Source organism: Periophthalmus magnuspinnatus, chromosome 2, assembly GCF_009829125.3.
Source record: "Periophthalmus magnuspinnatus isolate fPerMag1 chromosome 2, fPerMag1.2.pri, whole genome shotgun sequence".
NCBI classification, from domain to species: domain Eukaryota; kingdom Metazoa; phylum Chordata; class Actinopteri; order Gobiiformes; family Gobiidae; genus Periophthalmus; species Periophthalmus magnuspinnatus.
The window spans coordinates 15,260,044-15,282,118 of record NC_047127.1 but is presented as its reverse complement, the minus strand read 5'-3'; the positions used below and the strand labels follow the sequence as shown (position 1 = coordinate 15,282,118).

At 43.8% G+C, this 22,075-nt stretch overlaps 1 protein-coding gene across 1 annotated transcript; it reads left to right on the top strand.

Moving 5' to 3' along the window:
- Positions 1-19: 19 nt before the first annotated feature.
- On the top strand, positions 20-21,613 carry LOC117382545 (sterol 26-hydroxylase, mitochondrial). The gene is made up of 10 exons (XM_033979757.2): positions 20-481; positions 2,895-2,987; positions 3,074-3,171; positions 3,392-3,591; positions 4,418-4,615; positions 8,880-9,043; positions 12,080-12,246; positions 12,917-12,998; positions 14,625-14,864; positions 20,430-21,613. Exons 1-10 carry the CDS (start codon positions 248-250, stop codon positions 20,544-20,546), a joined length of 1,593 nt encoding a protein of 530 aa, XP_033835648.1. The 5' UTR covers positions 20-247; the 3' UTR covers positions 20,547-21,613.
- Positions 21,614-22,075: the final 462 nt, after the last annotated feature.

Here is a 22,075-nt window from a genome sequence, read left to right as displayed (position 1 = left end):
TGTAAAGCCTGTACCTGTGCCTTTGGTTACGCACAGACGCACGTAACCTCAGGGTGCGCGTTCTGGATGTGGCTCAAGACTCTAGGCTCCAGGCTCCACGCACACAGCCGAGTCTAAAAGGCAGGCCCGGAATTCATGACAGCGCGTTTGTCAGCTCTACGTGTCCGTACAAACAAGCCCACTGGGCGTGACATTTTTACTGACTTTGGCGCCCCATCGATCAGAGCGTGCCTTCACCCAAAACAAAATGCGTCCAGCGGCAGCAGCAGCGCGCTCTGTACGCCTCTCCGCGCTCGGGGTCCGTGTCCTGGCCCCGGTCCGGCCCGGGCTGTGCTGCTCCAGGAGCGTGAGCGCGCAGGCGGCCACGTCTGACACCACGGGCAAGATGAAAACCATTGATGATCTCCCCGGACCAAGCTTCGCCAAAAGTCTGTACTGGATTTTATTTAAAGGATTTGCGCAGAAAGGACATTTAATGCAGGTGAGCGCCAAAAAGTGTTGATTTTATAATACCTAAGTACGTAAGTAAAGTATTAAAGTGATAATATAAGTGCGACAGAAGGTGTGTGCCAGGGTACACACAGCTCAGGATGGTAGCCGCTCCAATATCTTGTTGTTTTAATAATTTCGATCTTTTTTGGTCTCATCATTGTCCACATGGACATTAGAGCGTCAGGTCTGATCTTATATTTTCATTTGTAACACGAGCCAATCTTTTATTTTTTTTGGGTCGGTTCCGTTCCCGGTCAATCCAGGACAAAACTCAAAAATAAAACAAAAACAACTCAGGGGTTTTCCACAGGCACTTTTAACAGGACTATAAGACCCACACTATACATTTACACGTTTTTATGTAATAAAAGTGACCAAGCCTCACCAAGACTTTAAACAGTGCGCAGCTAAAATGAGGCTTTAGGTTAAATGAGTCTGATGAACAGAGGACTCAGGGTTAAAACCATTTCTGACATAAATGAACCAGGGAAAAGAGAGATTAAAGAGAGATTAAAGAGATAAAGTAATGCATTAAAGTGATTAAGTGATGTAATAAAGTGATAAAATAAAGTATTAAAATTATAAGGTAACGTATTAAAGCAAGAAAGTAATGTATTAAAGTGATAAAGTAATGTATTAAAGTGATAAAGTATTAAATACATAAAAACACAGTAACAGTTTTGAAGGATTTGAAGAACTGGGACAAAAATCCACTTTCACAATACATTTCAGTTATAATTTAATCTAAGAGTCAAGTTTGTGGAGATGCAAGCCCACCCACAGTAAAGATGGACCTTTTTTTACTTACAATAAATACAATCAAACTGAATAAAAAACAAACATGCTCTTATTTACTGCTTGTTACTGCTTTGACTGAAATATTCCTGAGATAATGGGTAACACCAACGCACCAAGGTATAGGTCAGATTTAATAATAGTAATGGCGTACACTTGTAATGCGCTTTACAAGCTTGTCAAAGCATTCATTTCCACACTTGGTGATGGTAAGTTACTATTGTAGCCACATACCTGGGGCAGACCACCACCTATCATTCGCGCACACACACCACTTTCATACTAGGGTGAAGTGTCTTGCCTAACAAGACGGAGAATGCAATAAAAACACATGTAATGAATTAAATATAAGATGGATAGGTTTCGTGTCATATTGTGGAAGACAGTTGTAGAGTGATGTTAAAGGGGTAGTTGATATGAAGAATTGGATTACATTTCGTTGTGAGCTGAAGCAGGACTTGCGTGTCATTCAGTATATTCAGGTGTCAGCTGACCTCATTCTTTGAGCACAGACTGTTGCTGAACCTAGACCTGACTAACTGCAGCAACCACAACATATTTGCTGAGTTAAATCCAGTTGGCAGCTTTTTTTTGGCCAGGCAGTGTATCATACTAAAATATAATACATTTTAAATATTTAGGAGCATTAACATTGGAGAGAAGAAATATAAACTGATATAAGAGTAATTTGAACTAGTCCATGCATTCAGAATCTAAAGGTCTCAACTGCAGAGTAAGCAGGCGTTTTAGGCAAATTTTGTTGTGTACATTGGAAATCATGCTACTTAAAAATTACAGTGTTTGTGATTTGGTAATTGCAGCCATTCTAATTACGGATTTAAATGATTTTCATATACACTATGTATACGCAGCCCTTGAGCAACAGTGATGGAAGAAGAAGATACAGATATTTTATAATATTTACGTTATAAAACAGAAAATACACTTCCTGGGCAAAAAAAAAGTCCTCTTTGGTCCTCCAGATCATGATCATACAACTAAGAGTATGATCATGATTAATATCAGCCTGGGCAGTCGTAGAACGTCGCATGTAGCCCGAAACTACTTTGTTGAACATTTCCCTTTTAAAGTTCCAGTACCGTGGTCAGTGAGGTGGGTGAGTTGGGTGCTTCTCACAGTTTCTTCGGTCAATCTGTGATACTACACAATCAACCAGACAAGTTAAATAATGCAGCGTTAAATATTGCTGGGTTTCAGCTGACATTACAACAGGTTCAGCATTTTTATTTGTCAGGAACCATGTACAAATTAATTCATCTTACTAAAGAAAAGATGATTTGTGCCAGATTTAGCTACTGCTACTTTCCACTTACAGAATCTGGGCAGTGAACACACATTAAAAATAAACATTTCATTACAATAACATTATAAGACAAACAGTTCATCATTAACATTAGCAGTAAAATGCAATAAAATGTCACCATGTCCAGTACATTGTTTCCTACAGTCTAAAAATCATTATGTGCACGTTTTTACTATGAAAACAGAACAGTGCAAATTAACTAGACTGATATCGGCACTCTTGAATATCGAAAATGTGCTTTTTCACATTTCAAGTGCATTTGTTTGTTTTTTTCTGGTTGCAGGATTTTCAGAAAAACCTGTACGGTCCGATTTGGCGCTCGCGGTTTGGGCCCTATGATTTAGTGAATGTTGCGTCAGCTGAGTTAATTTCGCAGGTATGTAGTCAAAATGAACATGATGTCAGTAAATATTTATTTTTCAAATCTTTAAAATGTAAAGTCTATGCCACTGGTTCTCTCAGGTGATCAAACAGGAGGGGCAGTATCCGGTACGAGTGCTCCTGCCCCACTGGAAAGAGTACAGGGAATTAAGGGGACAGGCCTATGGGCTGCATGTAGAGTGAGTACTGAACCAGGACTGAACCAGGACTGAACCCGGACTGAACCAGGACTGAACCCGGACTGAACCAGGACTAAACCAAGGCTGAATGTAGACTAAACTATAACTAAAAACAGGACAAAATACAGGACACAAAAATAAACGAAGGCTGAATTTAGACCAAACCATGACTAAAACCAGTACTAAACCAGGACTGAACCAGGGCCTCTTTCTCTTTCAGGACAGGTCCGAATTGGTACCGTATACGCAGTGTTCTGAACCAAAAGATGCTAAAGCCGCGGGAGGTCAGGGCGTATGCTCCGGTCATTCATCAGGTCGTGGACGATCTGCTGCAGCGAATCCAGTTCCTGCGCGATCGGAGCCCGGACAGGACCACTGTGCCCGACATCGCCTCCGAACTCTACAAGTTTGGTTTTGAAGGTCAGAGGTCAACATTTGCACAGTTCAGATTTTTTTTGTTTTATAATTGAGATATTTAAAGATGCACTGCGTAACCTTTATGCTGGAGTATACATCATCTGCTTGCCTCTATGGAGATGTTATATCTTTACCTGGAATGTTCCACAGTATGGCATTAATTTAGTGAGGTCACCTGTCCCTGGATCTGACCTATAACTTGGCTGACACCTGATTGTCAAATCAAACTTTATTTATAAAGTGCTTTTCATACAAAAAAATTACACAAAGTGTATTTTAAAAACAGTCCCACATGCCCCTCCAGCCAACCACTTTATCCCCACAACTGCCCAAACCCCTCACAGTCACATGCACACACTCACATAGCACACTCAGCCACCAGGACACCAACACAGGTCCCAGAGGAGAGATGAGACATCCACCCTCCACCAGGACACAGGGGAGAGATGAGACACCCACCTTCCACCAGGACACAGTGAAGTGATGAGACACCCACCCTCCACCAGGACACAGGGCCCACGAGAGAGTTGAGGCCGAGACGCCAACCCTCCAGGCCAAGACAAACCTCAGCAGCTGCAGACACCACTCCCAGTGAAATATCTAACCTGTCATTTTTTCACAATAAAAATAAAACAAACAAACAATAAAAACAGTTAGGCTGGCATTGAAGCTGGGACTTAACCAGGCCTTAACCAGGACTAAACTTGGAGTAAACTTGGAGTAAACTTGGAGTTAACTAAATCAGTATGAAACCAGTTTTACAGCATGACTTAAATCTGACTGAACCAAACTAGGACTAAACCCGAACTTAACCAGGACTTTGTTGCAGGTGTCTCAGCGATCCTGTTTGAGACTCGGTTGGGTTGTCTCCAGGAGGACGTTCCCAAAGACACGCTCCGGTTCATTCGTGCGGTGAATAACATGTTCCTCATGTCCGACATAGTGGCCATGTCTCCCCGCTGGACCCGCCTCTTCCTGCCGCACTGGAAACGCTTCGTAGAGGCCTGGGACGACCTCTCCGATGTGGGTGAGAAAAACGCCACTTTGATCGGCCACTGAACTTAGATTTTTTTTTTTGTCTTATTAAAAACAAATAGAAATGGATTTTAGGGCTGTGGGCGACGATAACTATTACAGTTTTTCTCTATTGTTTTGGATGATTTTGAATGATTTACAAAAGTAACTGTAAGTAAACATTTGAAGATTTGAATGATTCAGATGTAAACTTTGAACAGAATCCGCAAATCGAATCTCTACCAAGGACTTGCTATATGTGAACAACAATCAGCATTTAACAATCTTCATTTTAACTGTCCCCATCTGTATTACTGTTGGTAAAAGTATCGAAAATCAGATACTAATTGATACTAAAACTAGTATCAAAACTAGAGACTCATATAAGCAAGTATCAATACTAAAACAGTCCCATTCACAGGACAGAAATGAACCTTTCCTGAGTATGTTTAGAATGATCTTGAGCCGTATCAGAACAAGTATAAGACACATAGACTAGTATACACCCATGGACCACTATGCATCATCTGCACCTGGACCATGATCCTGGTATTTTTATTTTGTTATTTTGTCTGTTAATCAAGATATGAACATCAATAACAGACAAATCAGGCGCCCTTGTTCCTAGTAGAGTTAGGAACAGGTTTTATAATCATGCGTTTGTGTTGTAGTTACGCATCTGGCCCCAGATACAAGAGGATAGGCCCCAGGGTATGACCATCCTGCCAGCTGCAGGTCATTACTGCAGACCCAGCAGCTGAGGGGCAGTTTGGATTCGATGAGCTTTTTTTAAAATATATATATACTTTTATTACACTTGACAATAGGTCCAGTAGTATACTATAAATTATGGGTTTTGTTGATAAAGTACAAAGTGAAATGTACATGTCACAGTCATTCTCACACAGAGAAAAGAAAGCGGGAAAACACAAGCGGACAGGATGGGAAAGGATATATTGCATTCCTTTGCTTGGGGTTAAACAGATTAAACATGAGTGGGCCATACAGCTCATGTGAGTACATTTAATTCATTGCAGAGCTCTATAGTTTTTTGTGCCTTTTTATATTCGGACTCTTCAATTGAAAGAATGTAGTGTTTTAAACGTTTATAAAAAGCAGTGAAGTATGGCTTTTTCCTTGAAAATGTACAATAATGAATGTGGAATTTAAAGATCAAGATCAAAAGATTTAGCAGATAAATTAAGCCGAACAATACATTCTTCCAGTATAATACAATCTCAGTGTTGTTCTGAATGAAATCACATTTACACATAAACATAGACAGAAAAATGGACAGTTGTTTCAGGAGAATTTATACAAAAACTACATTCAATCTTATTATCTTAACTGTTATTCTCTTAACTCTTAACACATAACTGGATAGAGATTATGGATTATTTCAAAAGAAACTTCTTTCATCTTATTAGTTTTTTGATATCTGATGGACTCAGACCTTCTTCCATGGAACATAATCAACAAAGTTTCAGCATCATCGCTTTTGAGTCAGAAGCTGAGTTTCAAACTTCAAACTTGAGACGCGCTGGGAGTTTATTGAGGACAAATACGCTGAGATCCGATATGCGTTTGTTGGTGATTTATTTTGGCGAACACAGACACACAGAGCTATCAGCAGCGCAGCAGAGAGAATGGACATGGATTGACATGGATGAATGTAACAGGTTATGGCATAAGGTTATGACTAAATGGAGACAAAGCTTGCGGTCAACAAAAATTACGGCTACCCAGCCCTGACTCACAACAGTGTGCCCCAAGCAAGTGCCGCCTTTTCAAACATATGTGCAAAAATGGCTCTTAAGGGGTTAAAGTATTAAAAAGGATAAACATTTTTTATATCAATATTTAGAGCAGAGGTATCTGAAAAGAATGAACCCAAAGAAAGTAGAAGATAAACAAATGTGACTATTTCATACAGAAGAGAATAATGAACCAAAGCTAATGTCAGTGCCAATGATTGACCTGCCCCAGGAAGAACATCATGTGCTCTGTACTTACAGTGGAAAAATATGGAAATGTGTGTTTTTGTTAACACAAAATTTGATACTTTTGTGATTTAAAAAGGCATTTAAAGGGTTAAAATCATAAATCGTATCAAAATATGTTATATCAAAATGTAGACCAGAAGTGTCTAAAAAGAATAAGCCCAAAGAAAGTTACATATGATAATAATGAACAAAAAATGTTCCTGGACATACACTCACCTGAAGGATTATTAGGAACACCATACTAATACGGTGTTTGACCCCCTTTCGCCTTCAGAACTGCCTTAATTCTACGTGGCATTGATCCAACAAGGTGCTGAAAGCATTCTTTAGAAATGTTGGCCCATATTGATAGGAGCATCTTGCAGTTGATGGAGATTTGTGGGATGCACAAAGGGGACCTAAAGTGTGCCAAGAAAACGTCCCCCACACCATTACACCACCACCACCAGCCTGCACAGTGGTAACAAGGCATGATGGATCCATGTTCTCATTCTGTTTACGCCAAATTCTGACTCTACCATTTGAATGTCTCAACAGAAATCGAGACTGTCAGACCAGGCAACATTTTTCCAGTCTTCAACTGTCCAATTTTGGTGAGCTCGTGCAAATTGTAGCCTCTTTTTCCTATTTGTAGTGGAGATGAGTGGTACCCAGTGAGGTCTTCTGCTGTTGTAGCCCATCCGCCTCAAGGTTGTGCGTGTTGTGGCTTCACAAATGCTTTGCTGCATTCCTCGGTTGTAACGAGTGGTTATTTCAGTCAACGTTGCTCTTCTATCAGCTTGAATCACTCGGCCCATTCTCCTCTGACCTCTAGCATCAACAAGCCATTTTCGCCCACAGGACTGCCGCATACTGGATGTTTTTCCCTTTTCACACCATTCTTTGTAAACCCTAGAAATGGTTGTGCGTGAAAATCCCAGTAACTGAGCAGATTGTGAAATACTCAGACCGGCCCATCTGGCACCAACAACCATGCCACGCTCAAAATTGCTTAAATCACCTTTCTTTCCCATTCTGACATTCAGTTTGGAGTTCAGGAGATTGTCTTGACCAGGACCACACCCCTAAATGCATTGAAGCAACTGCCATGTGATTGGTTGATTAGATAATTGCATTAAGGAGAAACTGAACAGGTGTTCCTAATAATCCTTTAGGTGAGTGTATATGCACATACTCTGCACATTTTAGGTCACAGTGGAACTTTGGGCCTGTGTCACTTTCTGCCCTTTATAAAAGGACAGCGTATGCTCTGCTCTTTGGCACAATCTAATGTTTGGACTCTCACCTACTGTCACAGTGCTGTATGCCATGACTCACCCATCGTTCGAGCCGCTACATCAGGTGGAGCTGAAATGGCTCTCTTTTAAGACGGAGTTGGTGGCTATTAAGCTTGTGCGTGACATACATGCACTGTCTGTCAACGTGTCATGCGTGCAGTTTTTGAAGGGGAATTCTTAGGTTTTGGTATAACCTCACCCTACCTTTATACCAAAAGTCTTTAATCTGACTTTCTCATGCCTCCCTATTGAATTGTCTGGGTTTTCTCCTCTGTCTACCTCAGAAGAGCATCAGTGGCTCCATGCGCTCTACTCTGTTCCCGGACTACACATTTATGTGGACAGAACTACTTAATTTCAAGGAACTGAGCAGTTGTTTGTGACATGGGCTCCACCCCATCAAGGTAGCCCTCTAAACATCGTTTTTCTCACTGGATAGTGGGGGCTATTACCATGGCTACATCTTGGCTAATTTTCCAGGTCACCTTGATGGGGAGATTTGTGCAATGGTAAGCTGGGCTATGGGTCATACCTTTGCCAGGTTCTGTAAACTGACAGTCACTGGGCTCTCACTATCTCAGAATGTAGAGTGTGGGAGCACCGCTCCGGGTGCCTCAATGATTGGCCTTTGGGTAAGCTTCTCTGGGAATACGGGAGTCTCTACATCCCATATGCAAGATACCGAAACAAATGGAGATGGTGATAACAATATTAGTAAGGGGTGATTTTTCACTCTCAGAAGGCATTTACTGGGTCATCTGTCCTTCTGAGATTATACAGATGCAAGCCGAGCAGTTTGGTATGGCTCTTTTATCGATTTGTGAAGAAGTGGGAGTTTTGGGCGAATTAAAGCTCACTTAAATCGATTTTGTTTTGAAGAGTCGATTTTGTGCAATATAGGACCTTTAAGTATTATTGGCCTGTAGAATGTTGTGATGTTATTTGAAACCCAGCAAAGCAATGATGACACTAACTCCATTTGTGTGAATGTTTTCAGCTCAGGGGTTGGTGGAGCGCAGAATGAGAGAGTTAGAGCAGCGGGTGGACAGTGGCTCCTCCATAGATGGTTTGTATCTGACATATCTCCTGAGCAACGACAAAATAACCAAAGCTGAGATCTACACCAGCATCACCGAGCTACTGCTGGGAGGAGTAGACACGGTAAGCCAGGACTGAACCAGGACTGAACCAGGACTGAACCAGGACTGAACCAGCACTGAACCAGGACTGAACCAGGACTGAATCAGGACTGAACCAGGACTGAGCCAGGACTATAAATGTTAGAATGACCCAGAGCTAGATTAAATATTAGACTTATTTAAAGGCACATATTGACATTAAATTAATTTGTAACATGTTGGTAAAAATAATAAGATAGTGAGTTTGACTCAGAGTGAAATGTGCATGTTCTCCCTGTGTGACTGTGGCAGAGTGGTTATCCTGTCTCTTCTCAGTGAGGAGGTTGTGGGTTAGACTCCTGATCCCTCTCAGAGGAGAGTGCATTATAATGTGGGTCGCTGCACAGGTTTATCTGCATTCTTGGTGTGCCAGGACTTGTCTCAGATTTAAAGTGTCATAAACACAAGGGACTATACATGGCCTTGATCAAATCAGAATTAAACCAAGATGGAAATGTAAAATGGATTGGACCCCATCTAACATAAAAAAAAAAAAAATCCAGAAAGCTAGAATAAATGTAGTAATAACTGTTTAACCAGGGCTTAATCAGGACTAACTAAAGAAACACTAGACCTAAACCAGAACTTGGTTAACTCTTAAATAAGCATTTTGGGAAAATATTTTTGAGGTTTAAGAGTCTTGGTACAGGGTTGGCCAACAATTTTGCGGTAAACATAAAGTAAAAACAGTGCAGCAACCTCCTGTTGATGAGGGGAAAGCAGATTAGTTGAAGTACAGCTGGTACTTTAATGTTTCACACAACAGACATGTAGTAACTCATGAAACCAGGACTAAACCAGGACTAAAACAGGTCTGAATATATTCTTTTAATGACTGACTAAACCCACCTTGAGGAGACATTGATTTAGAGGTGTACTAGCACTATTTGCTTCAGCCTGCCTTGGTGCGGGCCAGTTAGAGGAGAGCACTCTCACTGGAGCACTTCCATTATAATCGGCCCAGGCCCCTTTGCCAAATAGCCCCAGGTGTGAATGAGACTCTTGGTGCAGAACAAAGATCTGAATGATCTCCTCATTTGTTACACAGTTACTCACTGTGAAAACAGCACAATAACTTTTTGTCCAGTTGACAGATTTTAATTATTCTTTTACTATAGTAAAAACAATGCAAAAAATTGCACTTAAAAAGTGCAATTCATGACTTTAGTCTCTGTGTGATCACGAGCAGAGGTGGTTCCCCACAACAAATCTATATGAAATAAAAATATGACCATAATTACAAAAATAACCTAGCCAACTAGAACACTCCAAAAGGTCACCGACTTATTGAAAATGTGGTTTGTTATATTAAAAATGTAACAAAATTCTGAAAAGATGATAATAAGTAACAGACAACATAAAATACAGTAACAGTTTGGTGTTATTTGACTTCTGTACTAGTCACTGTTTGTCCATAACGAACACCATGTTTGAGCACAAGGGTGTCCATCAGTGCACGTGGCACCAGGACACTCTAGCTCCGAGGTCAATGATCAACTTTGTTGTGTCATCTGAACCAGCCATGTGTCTTGGACACTCGGGTGTAGAGAGGGGCAGAGCTGTCAACCGATCACCACCTAATAGTGAGTTGCATCCGCTGGCGGAGGGGGAAGCCGGACAGACCTGGCAGGCACAAGCATATTGAGAGGGTCTGTTGGGAACGTCTGGTGGAGCCCTCTGTAAGGAGGGTTTTCATCTCACACCTCCAGAAGAGCTTCTCCCTGGTTCCGGGGGAGGCAGGGGGACATGGACTCGAAGTGGGCCATGTTCTCCACCTCTGTTGTCTATGCGGCTACTTGTAGCTATGGTCGTAAGGTCTGTGATGCTTGCAGTGATATGCGGTGAGGTTCATGGCTGGTGAGGCACTGATGTCATCACAATGAGATTTACAAACATGTAAACCAGGTGTCGGCAAGTACATTTGTCCCTGGGCTAATTTCTCTCATAGTAAGTAAGTTGGGGCCAGAATAAAAAAGAATTTCAAAATAAAAGTTCCAAAGTCTGTATGAAATGACCGAAAGTCCAGTTTAGAAAACTGCTTGAGCTTTAATATGTAATCTTCCTCCATTTAAAAAGTAGGGCCAGACAAGATGTAGATGACGTCCTGATGGCTTCATTGGTGCAGCGTCTGCAGTGATGCGGTCGCTGTATCGTTCTGTTGTGGTAAAGAAGGAGCTGAATCGAAAGGCGAAGCTCACGATTTACTGGTTGATCTATGTTCCTACTCTCAGCTATGGTCATGAGCTCTGGGTAATGACTGAAGGGACAAGATCATGGATATAAGCGGCCGAAATGGGTTTCCTCCACAGGGTGGCTGAGCGCTCCCTTAGAGATCCACATTGAGAGGAGCCAGGTGAGGTGGCTCAGGCATCTATTCCGGATTCCCCCTGGATGCCTCCCTGGGAATGTGTTCCAGGCATGTCCCACCAGGAGGAGGCCCCGGAGAAGACCCAGGACACGCTGGAGGGACTATGTTTCTCTGCTGGCTTAGGAACACCTTGAGGTCCCACCGGAGGAGCTGGAAGACGTGTCTGAGGTGACGGAAGTCTGGGAGTCCCTGCTTAGACTGCTGCCTCCGTGACCTGGTTTCGGATAAGCGGAAGAATATAGATGGGTGGATGGGTTTCAGCAACAAAAATAGTTCATTTATTAAATTTAAGATCGATGCATGTAAGGCTATACTGAGGATCATTCTAGGAAAAAACAAGTGTCTACATTGAGACAAGCAGTTGACAGACCTTCCTCCAGAAAAGTTACATTCAATCCAGGTCTAACACAGGACTAAACCAGGACTAAACCAGGACTAAAACAGGACTAAAACAGGACGAAAACAGGACGAAAACAGGACGAAAACAGGACGAAAACAGGACTAAACTGGGACTAAAAGAGCACTGAACCCTGACGAAAGCAGGACTAAACCAGGGCTAAACCAAAGCTAAACCAGGTCTAAACCAGGACTGAACCAGGACAAAAACAGGGCCTAAACTGGACTAATTAATTTAGTTCCCTCTCTCTCCAGACTTCTAACACTCTTACGTGGGCTTTGTACCATCTCTCCCGGGACCAGCGGGCTCAGGATCTACTGTCAAAAGAAGTGCAGGACGTATGTCCTAATCTGAAACAGCCCTCCATGGACGATATAAGCCAGATGCCCTACCTGAAGGCCGTCATCAAGGAGGCACTGAGGTATGTCTGTGCTATTCAGGTCTGTACACAAATTGAAGCAATAAGTTAGTTTATTTTAAGAACATTTTAACCGAGGTGTAGTAGCCAAAGTAGCCAACCTGAATGCTCATATTTTAAAGTAGTATCACTCAAATAAAGAATTAACAGTAAATCCGAATTATAATTATCAGTAGAATCTATATTTGATTTGAACATGTTTGCCTCGTATCTGGGGAAATGGTTGGTCAAGTTTATGAAATTTAATCTAATGCTTGCATAAAATTTGTTACTGGTCCTTCAGTAAAGAACCTAAAGCTTGGTGGTTTGACTTTGTGTCTTTTAGCAAGGCACTCCACAGATGCAGGCTTTTGTGTAAATGTGGTGTGTTCGAAGGCAGTAGACACAGAGTTATCACAGTAAAGCTAACAACAATAACTAGCATGCTAACATGCATTTCCTGATTCCCAGACAATAAAACGCTTTATAATTTGATGGGAGACAGTACACAGTGGACTTATTTTGACCTCAAATGCTGCTTATACCATGTATCTGTACTGGGACAAGACAGGCTTTGCTCAAATACATGAGAACAAGTCGAGTACAGGACCTTAAAGTGAAAAATGAGTTTGGAAAACTGTTAACAATATTGATAATACAATTACATTTAACTTTCTAAACATTTAAATTGCAGGTTATATCCGGTGGTGCCAGGAAATGCCAGATATGTGACGGAGAATGACCTGATTGTGGGCGAATACTGGTTTCCTAAAGGGGTGACCACACTTTTCTTGCTCCAAACAGTTAAAGTGCATATGACAGGTTTTCATGTTTGTCTAATTATGACTTGCTTTGGTGGGATAGTACCTCTGCTAAATATTTATCATAGATTCATTGCAGTTAAGTGGCAGTGTGTGGGAAAAGGTTTTAAAAAGTTAAAAAATATAGGAAGTAGCACTGAGTTGTAAAATTCTTTAAAACTAGACACGATTTTTTGTGAAATCTTAGTTAAAATAATGTTAACTACTGGTATGTTTTAGTGAAATTAGTAATTGAACCTGTCTTATGTAATTTAACTCACATAAACAGTGCATATTATATATTTTCCACTTCCTGTTGCCCCAAGAATCCCACAAGGACCATGTTATAATGGTTTCACTTCTCAAATATCCTCTTGAAGTTGTATTTAGAGTGATTCATGCATGTTAAATAATAATAGTGGGTTCCAAACACTATTATTCCATCTATCATTTATTGAACGATATAGTAGTCAAGTGAATAATTCTTGGCGATCAATAAGTCCATTAAAAAGGGGGGCGTGGCAAAAGCACTCAAAACTATTAAATATATCCATGATTTGAATGGAGTTCATGCAAATACAACTATTTATTCAGTGCCAGGCTGTAGTCCTAAAAGGATTTCTATGGGACAACTGCAAAAAAGAGAATTGAGCTGAAGAGTTGGTATTGTTTGGTATTTATGTAAACAGACAGATTGAACTCCTGATTTACAAGTTTAATCTGTTTTTTTTTTTTTTACATAAATATAATATGAATATATGAATATGATTTCCACTTCAGATAAACTCAGCATTTTATTGTATTCCGCACCTTCATGCCATAAATACCAGAGGTGAGGCCACTTCAAACGTGAATTTTTTGGCACGTTTCATTCAGATGATGCTGGTTTTCTGACACCGTATTTATCACCAGCTGTCGTGTCTAGGGCTGTGCGCATAGGTTCATATGCACACAAATATACACTCTTTTCACAGATATGTTACTAAATAACGGCCATTGCTTCCTAGTGCTTTTTTCAGAATAAATAGTAGTTTTTGCATGAACTCCCCCTGCAGGTGTAGTATTGTGAGTGCAGTTTGTGCCAGATACAGAGATACATTATAATTTTGATAGCTTTTGCCACATCCCCTTTTAGTAGACTAATCGATCGGCAGGACATGACTTTACTCCAATGAGAATTTATTTAGTGGACTGCAGCCCTAATGCATTGTGTACAAAGACTGAAATTGTGTAATTATATGAAAAAATGCAGATAAACTTCATCATCCTTTAAAATCTAAATATAATAATAAAAACATCATTGACTGACTCAGACTAAACCAGTGGCTCTCAAGCTTTTCACACCAAGTACTATCAAAGAAAATATTCCAGGTTTAATCTAGGGCTAAACCAGGTCTAAAAGTGGACTCCATATTTCCACTGTAGTTCTAAACAAGAAATGACCAAAACCCCCAAATCAAAGAGCTGTCCATGTACCACCTAAACAAGCCACAGTTTGAGAAACACTGGACTAAATAATTAAAGTGCTACAGCCCTAACAGGAATTATTTTGGTAGTCCTAAATGTTTCCCCAAATGAAAGCGTCTGATTTGTGTTGTGTAGACTCTGTTCCACCTGTGTCACTACGCGGTGTCCCACAGCGCTGAGGAATTCCCGGAGCCGGAGCGTTTTATCCCTGAGCGTTGGCTGCGTCCTGGGCTGAACACGGATGGAGCCTACAGCCGCTCCCTGCCCTCGGTCCAGGAGCACCATCCCTACAGCTACATCCCGTTCGGGGTCGGAGTGCGAGCATGTGTCGGAAAACGTGTCGCGGAGATGGAGATGTACCTCGCTCTAAGCAGGGTCAGTCACACAAAGAATGAGGCAAAGATATCACTGTATCTGTAGGCCAATAATAATGAGTACAGATGGGGACAGCTAAAATGAATATCAAAATGCATTAAAATCTAGTCACTAATAGAAATGATCACGTTCAACATCTGTGAATTCACCTTTTGGATATTTCATGACCAACTGGTTGTTTTCAGATCCTAGAATGTGATGTCATACTCCCAGATAGGGGCCAAGAGCTATTTTATTCTATTGATTACATTGTACTTTAAGGTATATCTAAAAAGTAAATGCAGAAATGTTGAACCTGAACGTTTCTATTACTGACTATTAGACATTAGAACAAAATTGATGTTAGCTGCCCCTGTCTGTATTAAATATTATTGTCATTTAACATGTCATGATAACATTCCACTGTGGTCACTGAAAGTTGTCAAACTCATCTTGGTGAATAATTAGGATGCTCTGAATGCCTAAGATAACAGAGGAATAACTTTGGAACATGGCTGTTGGAACTCAGGGAACGGCGAGGTCCTTCTCCTCCGTGGGGAAGAGCGGAGGCTGGTATCCCAGGGACGCCTGGAAGGGAGACAACCCGGTGGCTGAGCACACAAGGGAGTTATGTGCGTACTCGATCCAAGGCAGGTGATAACTCCAGGTTGCGGGGTTGGCGGAGACTGTGCATCTTAGGGCTGACTCTAAGTCCTGGTTGGCCCGCTCCGTCTGTCCATTAGATTGCGGGTGAAAGCCGGACGTGAGACTGACCGTGGCTCCCAAACTGTCGCAGAAGGGGACGTGGGACGTGAACTGAGTTCCTCTGTCGGAGACAATGTCCACCAGGATGCCGTGTAGGCGGAAGACATGGCTAGTGAGCTGGTCGGCGGTCTCCTTGGCTGTAGGAAGCTTGGGCAGGGCGACAAAGTGGGCGGCTTTGGAGAAGCGGCCCACCACTGTGAGGATTACCGTGTTCCCCTGGGAGGGGGGAAGGCCCGTCACGAAATCCACAGCGATATGGGACCAAGGCCGACGAGGAACTGCGAGGGGATACAAGAGACCAGCAGGGGGTGAGTGTCCATATCCATTGTGGGCCACCAGAAGTGTCTCTTGAGCAGGGACAGTGCGGCTAGCCCTGGGATGGCAGGCGAATCTGGAGCACCTGGGATCGGACAGAGTCTGGAACAAACAATTTACCAGGTGGGCCGTTACCTGGGTCGGGATCGTTGATCTGGGCCTCTCGGATGGTGTCCTCGATCTCCCAGTGGACCGCGGCGACCACGCAAGAGGGGGAAATGATAGTCTCCACAGGGCCCGGGCTGTCCTCCAGGGTGAACTGGCGGGAAAGGGCATCTGGTTTAATGTTCCGGGAGCCAGGACGGTAGGTGATGATGAAGTTGAAGCGGTTGAAGAACAGGGACCAACGAGCCTGACGGGAGTTGAGTCGCTTGGCGGACTGGATATACTCCAAGTTTTTATGGTCGGTCCAAACTACGAACGGCTGCTCAGCTCCTTCTAACCAGTGGCGCCACTCCTCCAGGGCGAGTTTGACGGCTAGGAGTTCCCGGTCCCCCACGTCATAATTAGCCTCGGCCGAGGACAACCGACGGGAGAAGAAGGCACAGGGGCAGAGGCGATTGTGGGGCTCAAACCTCTGAGACAGCACGGCCCCCACTCCCGAGTCGGAGGCGTCCACCTCCACGATGAATTGGCACAGAGGGTCGGGCTGGTGCAGGATGGGAGCGGAGGTGAACAGCTGCTTGCGCCTCGGGGGACCAGGAAAACTGCAAAGAGGGAGAGGTAAGTTTAGTAAGGGGCGAGATAACCCTACTAAAATCCCGTATAAACCGTCTATAAAAATTAGCGAAGCCGATGAATCTCTGGAGTCGTTTGCGGCAGGTCGGGACGGGCCAATCTGTGATGGCCTGGATCTTCTCCGGATCGGCTTTTACTTGTCCCCGCCCCACAATGAAGCCCAAAAAACTGACCTCAGCATGAAACTTGCATTTCTCGGCTTTGACGAATAGTTTATTTTCTAGGAGGCGCTGAAGAACCTGGTGGACATAATGGCGATGCTCCTGTGGGGACTGAGAGAAAATCAAAATATCGTCCAGGTATACGGAAACAAAACGGTTCAAAAAATCCCGAAGCACATCATTTATCAGGGCCTGGAACACAGCAGGGGCATTGGTAAGGCCAAAGGGCATGACCAAGTATTCAAAATGGGCCTAGGGGGTCTTAAAAGCCATCTTCCACTCATCCCCCTCCCTTATGCGCACCAGGTGGTACGCGTTTCGCAGATCCAACTTCAAGAAAATGGTGGCTCCGTGGAGGGGCGTAAAGGCTGAGTCCAGTAGGGGGAGCGGGTATTTATTTTTGACGGTAATATTGTTCAACCCCCGATAGTCGATGCAGGGCCGCAGGGACTTGTCCTTTTTGGCCACGAAGAAAAAGCCCGCTCCCACCAGAGAAGTAGACGGACGGATGATTCCAGCGGCCAGGGACCCAGGGATATACTCCTCCATGGACTCTTGTTCAGGTCTTGACAGGTTGTATAGTCGGCTAGACTGTAATGGAGCACCCGGCAGGAGGTCTATGGCACAGTCATACGGCCGGTGGAGAGGTAAGGAGAGTGCCCTACTCTTGCTGAACACCTCCCCGAGGTCGTGATACTCTGCCGGAACCGAAGACAAATTCCGGGCGTCCGGGGACGGGCCGATGATGGGGCGGACTGGAGGCACTTGGTGTGGCACTCGGGACTCCACCCTGAGACTCCACCCCTGGCCCAATCAAAGACGGGGTTGTGAGTTCATAACCAGGGGTAGCCTAAAACTAGCGGAGAGGCGGAGGAGGACAGAACATGAAACTGCCGGGTCTCACGGTGGTTGCTGGACAGAAACACGGTGACCGGTTCCGTGACGTGAGTCACACGGCCCAGAAAACGTCCGTTGAGCCCCTGGGCATTGAGGGGGCGTTCGAGGGGTTCCAGGTGGACGCCGAGCTGCTCCGCGACTAGGGCATCAATAAAGTCCCTCTCGGCCCCGGAATCGACAAGGGCTAAAACAGGTAAAGTCTCTGAACGTACACACAGGTTGGCACTGAGCCGCAGTAGAGGCAGGCTCCGGCCAGGCAGCGCCTCCACTGACGCTCCTCGGCCGAAACGAGGGTCCTGTCGACCTGCATGGGCTCCTCCGGAGGTGGCGGGGCAGCGCGTGGCTCCGGCGGGGCTGGTGATCTGCGTCTCTCTCTCCGACGCGTCCGTAGCCGGTTGTCTATCAGATTCGTGAGGGTGATAAGGGCCCGTAGGTCAGAGGGTTCGTCGCGGGACACCAGTTGTCTTTCAGATGCTCGTTCAGACCCCGCATGAAAACGGCCTGCAGCGCGCTGTCCATCCAGTCCACCTCAGCCGCATGCGTCCAGAACTCAATCGTATAATCCGCTACCGTCCTGGAGCCCTGGGTGAGAGTCAGTAGGCGGGAAGCCGCATTGTCCTGGTAGTGCGGGTCGCCGAACACCAGCTTAAAAGTGGAGACAAAGTCATTAAAATCCAAATTGTCCACAGGTGTGTTTATTAGTCGAGCCTCAGCCCGCTGGAGAGCCCTTCCCCGAAGTAATCCACACATATAACGAATTTTAGCGGCCCCAGAATTAAAACGAGTGGGGCACTGTTGAAAAACGAACTCGCACTAGAACAAGAATCCCAGACAGAGGTGAGGCTGACCAGAATATGGCTCCGGGTCCGTGCCTCTCGGCTCCGGAGGGCATGGCGGCCCCCCAGCTGCAGCGGGCGGGGTGACAAGGAGCACGGCCACTTGGTGAGTGAGCTGCGCCACTTGTTGGGACGTCTGGTTAAGCTCCAACAGACTCCGTATAGATTGTTCGTGTTGTCCTAAGACCACCTCAGGGTGGGAGCGCGCTTGCTGGCGCGCCTGGTCCGAGTCCGAGTCCGCTTGGTCCATCGTGGCCAGACCGTTCTGTCGTAACGGTGCGGGAAGGACCAAAGAGTGCAGACTCAGGGTAAGTTGACAGTGTTTATTTACAGGATAGTGAATTTCAGTCTTTAATAGTTCATTCAACACACACGAGGAACCAGGAAGCGGGAGGCAGGCGGGGCGGGCGTAGAGCAGGTCGAGGACGGGAAGCCAGGACCGGAGTGGGGACAAGACCAGGACAGGCAGGGCCGGCGTAGTCCAAAGAGCGGGACCCAGAGCAAGAAGCAGGCGGGACGCCGGAGACCAAGACAGGACAGGTGGCAAGGCAGAGGGATGACTGTACCGGAGTTGGAGCACAGAGGCAGAAGCAGGAACGAGCGAGGGCAGGAATCTGGAAGGTGGCAAAAATTCCAAATGAGAACATGCAGACGAGTAACAAAGATGCAAAAACTGAGCTGGAGCATTCACGTTTACACGCGGACGGTCTGGCTCCGAGTGTAGTCTGCCGAGCCCTCATATACTCAGCAGCAGGTGACGGTGATTGCGCTGATGCGCTCCAGGTGCGTGCAGGAGGAGTCAGGAACTCCGCCCAGCTCCAGGCAGACAGGTAGGGGAGGGGGAGAGAGCACAGAAGGACAGGAACAAATAGGCATCATGACAATGGCAAACTGTTTAAAATGAACTAGTTCTGTTTTTCACGTTTCACATTCCAGACAGTAAAATCGGGTACAGTGCCTTTAAGTAGGAATGCCAAAAGGGAAATGAGGGCTACATCCGGGATAAACCAAGCTTTGCCTGGAATGTTCCACATAATTCTGATACATATATCCATCTCGCATTATTCAATTCCAGGTTTTTGATCTACTTTGCTAAACATGCATTCTTACTGTGAGCAGGATCTCCTTTCCACAGATCTCACCTGTTACTGGGTTACATTCATAGATGCACTTCTGGCTTTATCGTCTCTGGCTCTATTTCACTTTACATTAGAAAATTGTGGCCCCTCTCTCTGCAACTGCTGCTGTCAGACTCCTCATTTTGGTCTTAAAAGATATGAACAATAATAAGAGACAAATCAGGAGCCTTCTTCCCCAGAGGCCGCTCCTGCTAACGTTAGCAACAGGTTTGATTGACAGCGTTGCTAAGCTCCTGCAAAGCTGGTTTAGCAGGGGGCAGGTGCTTAACAGCGCTGTCAATCAAACCTGAGAAGGGGCGTTACCTTCAGGAGCATCGCTCCAGATTCTTTGGTTGCTATGATGCTCTCGGTCAGAATTCCAAATATGAATCCTGGCTCTAAATTCACCCCATAACCGTTAGCGTCGCTGAGCCTCATAGGACTAGAGCGGAATGTTACGGGTAATGTCACTCACACACTCACTTAGTCCACATCTAGCAATAAGCAAAACAATAACATCTCTGTGGAATCAAGAAGAAGTTGCCATAACCTCCACCAAAAAAGTTACATAGCCCACCTTTAACACCTTTAAGACAGTGACAGGACAGTCTATAGTCATTTGCTGTAATCTAGTTTAAAGGAATAATGAACATTTGTTTTATAGAAAGTGGGAGCTTCCAGGTATTTTTTACTTTATTTTATGCCCATGTAAAAATATATGATTTTTGCTTAACAAGCTGTTGTACTGTATTCCAGTTGATGCAGAAGTACGAGGTGCGTCCTGAAGATGGCGCTCCTCTGATAGCAGCCAAAACCAGAATCCTGATGATCCCCGGGACCCCAGTCAATCTGCGCTTCCTGCACCGGGCCTGAAGAGGGCGCTGCACACCAGAGGCACTGAGCCCGCAGCATCAGATCAAAACTGTTTATACTTTCACATATTCCTGAAACAACTAATCAGATTATGGAAATAAATGTCAGCTAATAGCAACTGATACTTTGCAGCTGCATCATTCCCTGGGGGGTGTGACACTAACTGTAGGCACTGCTTTGTCTGAAGCTCTGTTACTGAAGTTAGACTTTAATCATTGGACTTTAATCTGAAAATAATCAGGAAATAAATAACAGACTTAGCTGAACTGCAACAGGTGAGCTGATTTTGGCTGTTAAACAAGTATCTGTTGTTTTTCAGTAACTAACAGTTTTTCAGTTACTCAACACTCACCTTTTTTTGTTGAAAACTAAACACTTAAACAGGACCGTGAACGTCGATTTCACAGGCTCCTGAAAATGTGCTGTTTAGATACATTTTGGGTTTTTCTTGAGTTTTCAGACAATCTTAAAGCTTTTTTTGGCAGTGTTTGCTGATATGTGCATCGTGTCACCATGGTAACTGCTGAACATTCCGTCACAGACATACATGCAGAACATCCTCAGTATGATGTCACTGCAAAGTATCAATTAAGCTGCGTTCATGTTCAGAGAAATATTTATATATCTTAATGATCCACAAATTCCTTTCCTTTGCGAATTTCTTTGCGATCGGCTCCACAAACTTGTCATATTAATCTTATGGTTTAAAGTCCTTTTATCTGGCAACGATCACGACTTTGAGGTTGAACAATCACTCCACTTTCTGAAACTTCTGTGAAAAAATCATTTGACTTTTGTTTATTTATACTGACAGAGAAGACGCTGAACTTTGTGCCAGTTGTTTTTATTTTAGTCAAATTTTTGGCTAAAAAGTGACATGGCTTTAAGAGTAATGGAGAAAGGGAAGCTATATGGAAGTCTAACTGTATATTTCTCGTATCTCATAATATCTGCTCTGAGTCTGACTATTGCTTTTCTGCCAAATGCTGATGTTTTGCACTTCCTGCACTTTAATCCACACATTTATTACTAAAGTTTGTATATTACTAAATGAAAAATCATGCTAACTCAACCCAGAAGGTGTGTGTTTTAATAAGGAACAAAACAATGACTGAAATGGAACACTTATAGTTTGAAAATTAACCAGAACTAAACCACCAGGACTAAACCAGAATTTAACCAGAATCAAACCAGGACTAAACCAGAACTAAACCAGGACTAAATGAGGACTAAAACAGGACTAAACCAAGACTAAATAAGGACTAAACCAGAATTTAACTAGAATAAAACCAGAACTAAATGAGGACTAAACCAGGACTAAATGAGGACTAAACCAGAATTTAACCAGGACTAAATCAAGATTAAACCAGAACTAAATTAAGATTATAGGACTGAAGCCGAATTAAACCAAGATTAAACCAGGAGTAAACCAGGACATAATGAGGACTAAACCAAGAGTATATAAAGATTAAATCAGGATTAAACCAAGACTAAATTAAGACTAGACCGTGACGAAAACAAGACTAAAA

Excerpts from the sequence above, each read along its gene's own strand:
- LOC117382545 (XM_033979757.2), top strand. The coding sequence starts at position 248 with ATGCGTCCAGCGGCAGCAGCAGCGCGCTCTGTACGCCTCTCCGCGCTC. Across the intron at positions 482-2,894 it reads AGAAAGGACATTTAATGCAG|GATTTTCAGAAAAACCTGTA; the intron begins GTGAGCGCCAAA and ends TTCTGGTTGCAG. Across the intron at positions 14,865-20,429 it reads TGTACCTCGCTCTAAGCAGG|TTGATGCAGAAGTACGAGGT; the intron begins GTCAGTCACACA and ends ACTGTATTCCAG.